This window comes from Lactuca sativa, chromosome 8, assembly GCF_002870075.4.
Source record: "Lactuca sativa cultivar Salinas chromosome 8, Lsat_Salinas_v11, whole genome shotgun sequence".
NCBI lineage: Eukaryota > Viridiplantae > Streptophyta > Magnoliopsida > Asterales > Asteraceae > Lactuca > Lactuca sativa.
In genome coordinates, this window is record NC_056630.2 from 209,016,433 (window position 1) to 209,018,996 (window position 2,564).

The following is a 2,564-nucleotide window of genomic DNA, read 5'->3' on the forward strand; positions in this document are numbered from 1 at the left end:
GGATTTCAATAGGATCTAGCAGATTAGAGAATGTTTCAATAACTCTTATGGTTAAAAAATATCATATCATTAAATTTCTAACCAAAAAAAAAATTATATATACACTAAAGTCCCAATATTTTCAACGATTTGACAAAAAAAGTCTTAAACTTTTTCTTTTTTTGACAGTAAAGTCCTAATTGACGATTTGACAAGAAAATCCTAAACTTTATTTTTTTGACAAAAAAGTCCTAATTACCGGCTAACCAGGAAAAAAAGTACAAGCGTCAAAAACTGTTGGTAATTTGGACTTTACTGTCAAAAAAATAAAGTTTAAGACTTTTCTTGTCAAATTGATGAAAATATTGGGACTTTTACTATATATATATATATATATATATATATATATATATATATATATATATATATATATATATATATATATATATATATATATATATATATATATAGAGAGAGAGAGAGAGAGAGAGAGAGAGAGAGAGAGCATGATTATATATTTTCCTTTCTTTTTCATGTTTAAATAATTTTGTTTAACAAGTAAAATATAATTTAAAAAAAGTATAAAAGTCTTTTTAGATGGAATATGGAACCACCAGTGAAATTAAAAACACCGAGACCTTTTTATGGGTTATATCTAAGATTCTAATAAAACTATAAGGACCCTATATGAAGTTTTGTCTAAATTTAATATAGATTTTTTATTATCTTGAATGTAAAATGAGATCTGTGTCAGATCGAATATATCCCCACAAATTTTGTGTCAATGAATCATCGGAGGGAGTTGAATGAAATGGATTCCCTTCCAATCTTGACTATTCTTGAAGAGTCCAAAGTATCGCCACCACCAGCCACCGTAGCCAACAGATCACTACCTCTAACTTTCTTCGACTTCTTATGGCTAACCACCCCTCCGATTAACACTCTCTTCTTCTACGAGCTCTCAATCACCAAAACACTCTTCACTGAAACAATCATTCCCAATCTGAAAAGTTCGCTATCAATCACCCTTCAACATTTCTTTCCTTTCATTGGTAACTTGATCATATATCCTTCTCGTGCTCAAAACCCAGAAATCCGATATGTTGAAGGCGATTCTGTGGAGGTTACGTTTGCAGAATGTAACCTTGATTTCAACGATCTTACAGGAAATCAACCTCGAGAATGTGACAAGTTTTATCATCTTATACCTCTTCTCCGACGCACTGCTGAAGTTTCCGAATTCATATCAATCCCAGTCTTCTCCGTTCAAGTCACACTTTTTCCCAACTCCGGATTCTCTATTGGAATGACGAATCACCATAGCCTTGGTGATGCCAGCACCCGGTTTTGTTTCTTGAAGGCGTGGACATCCATAGCTCAATCTGGCACAGATGAGTTCTTTCTAGCTAATGGAACTTTGCCGGTTTATGAGAGAGTCGTCAAATACCCGAAACTAGATGAAAACTATCTGAAGAACAAAAAGGTTGAAACTTTTGACAATGAGTATCAACCTGCAAGTCTTTCTGGGCCAACTGATAAAGTTCGAGCTACGTTTATCTTTAAGCGAAGTGTCGTCAATCGGTTGAAGGAATTGGTTTCAAAACAACTTCCGACGTTAGCATATGTATCATCTTTTACTGTTGCATGTGGTTATATCTGGAGTTGTGTCGCAGAATCACGAAACGATGAACTGGAAGTATTTGGTTTCACCATTGATTGCAGAGCACGTTTGGATCCACTGATTCCTGCGGCTTACTTTGGAAACTGTGTCACGTATTGTTTGGCTATGGAGAAAGCAAAGGTTTTAACAGGAAAAGAAGGATTCGTGACTGCTACCAAATTGCTTGGAGAAAGCCTACATCAGACTTTGACTGATAAGGATGGAATCGTGAAAGATTATGTGCCGTTGGATACTTTGTTTGCTGAGCTGAAGCCAACAACAGCTATGGGGGTTGCTGGAACACCAAAGCTCAAGTTTTATGATTTGGATTTCGGATGGGGGAAGCCCAAGAAGCACGAAACCATTTCCATAGATTATAGTGGATCTATATCTGTGAATGCTTGCAAAGAATCCAACGAAGATCTGGAGATCGGCGTCTGTCTTTCGGCTACTGAGATGGAGGCTTTTGTTAGTATTTTTGATCATGGATTGAAGGCTTATATTTAGATTGATCAAATTAATATTGTTTGCTTTTTTTTTTCCTTTTCTTGTTGCGTTGTTGAATAATGAAGTTTAAGTTTATTAGAGATTTAAGCATGTTTGAGATCAGTTATAAAAAAGAAACATATAAATAATTTATTTATTGTTTGCTTCATCGAGAAACATTAGTAACTCTGTTGTCTTCTTTTGATGGAATCAATCTAGAAACTACGTTGATTTCCGTCTACAATATAAAATTTAATATTTTTTATTACTGACTCAACATAAAATTTGGCTTTGAGATTGGTGCCAACTTATTTTTACTTAACATCCTTTAGTATATTAAAAGTTTATGATTTATGATATATTTCTAGTTTTCTTCTAATGTAGTGCGTGAATTTTGCCATAAATTTTGATGTTGGTGATGAAGTCAATCATCTCGCTC

General features: G+C 33.9%; 1 protein-coding gene across 1 annotated transcript; it reads left to right on the forward strand.

Moving 5' to 3' along the window:
- The first annotated feature begins 687 nt into the window (after nt 1-687).
- Nucleotides 688-2,291, forward strand: LOC111879200 (malonyl-coenzyme A:anthocyanin 3-O-glucoside-6''-O-malonyltransferase). Its single transcript, XM_023875672.3, has one exon. The coding sequence runs from the start codon at nt 764-766 to the stop codon at nt 2,144-2,146; it is 1,383 nt and encodes a 460-aa protein (XP_023731440.1). The 5' UTR covers nt 688-763; the 3' UTR covers nt 2,147-2,291.
- Nucleotides 2,292-2,564: the final 273 nt, after the last annotated feature.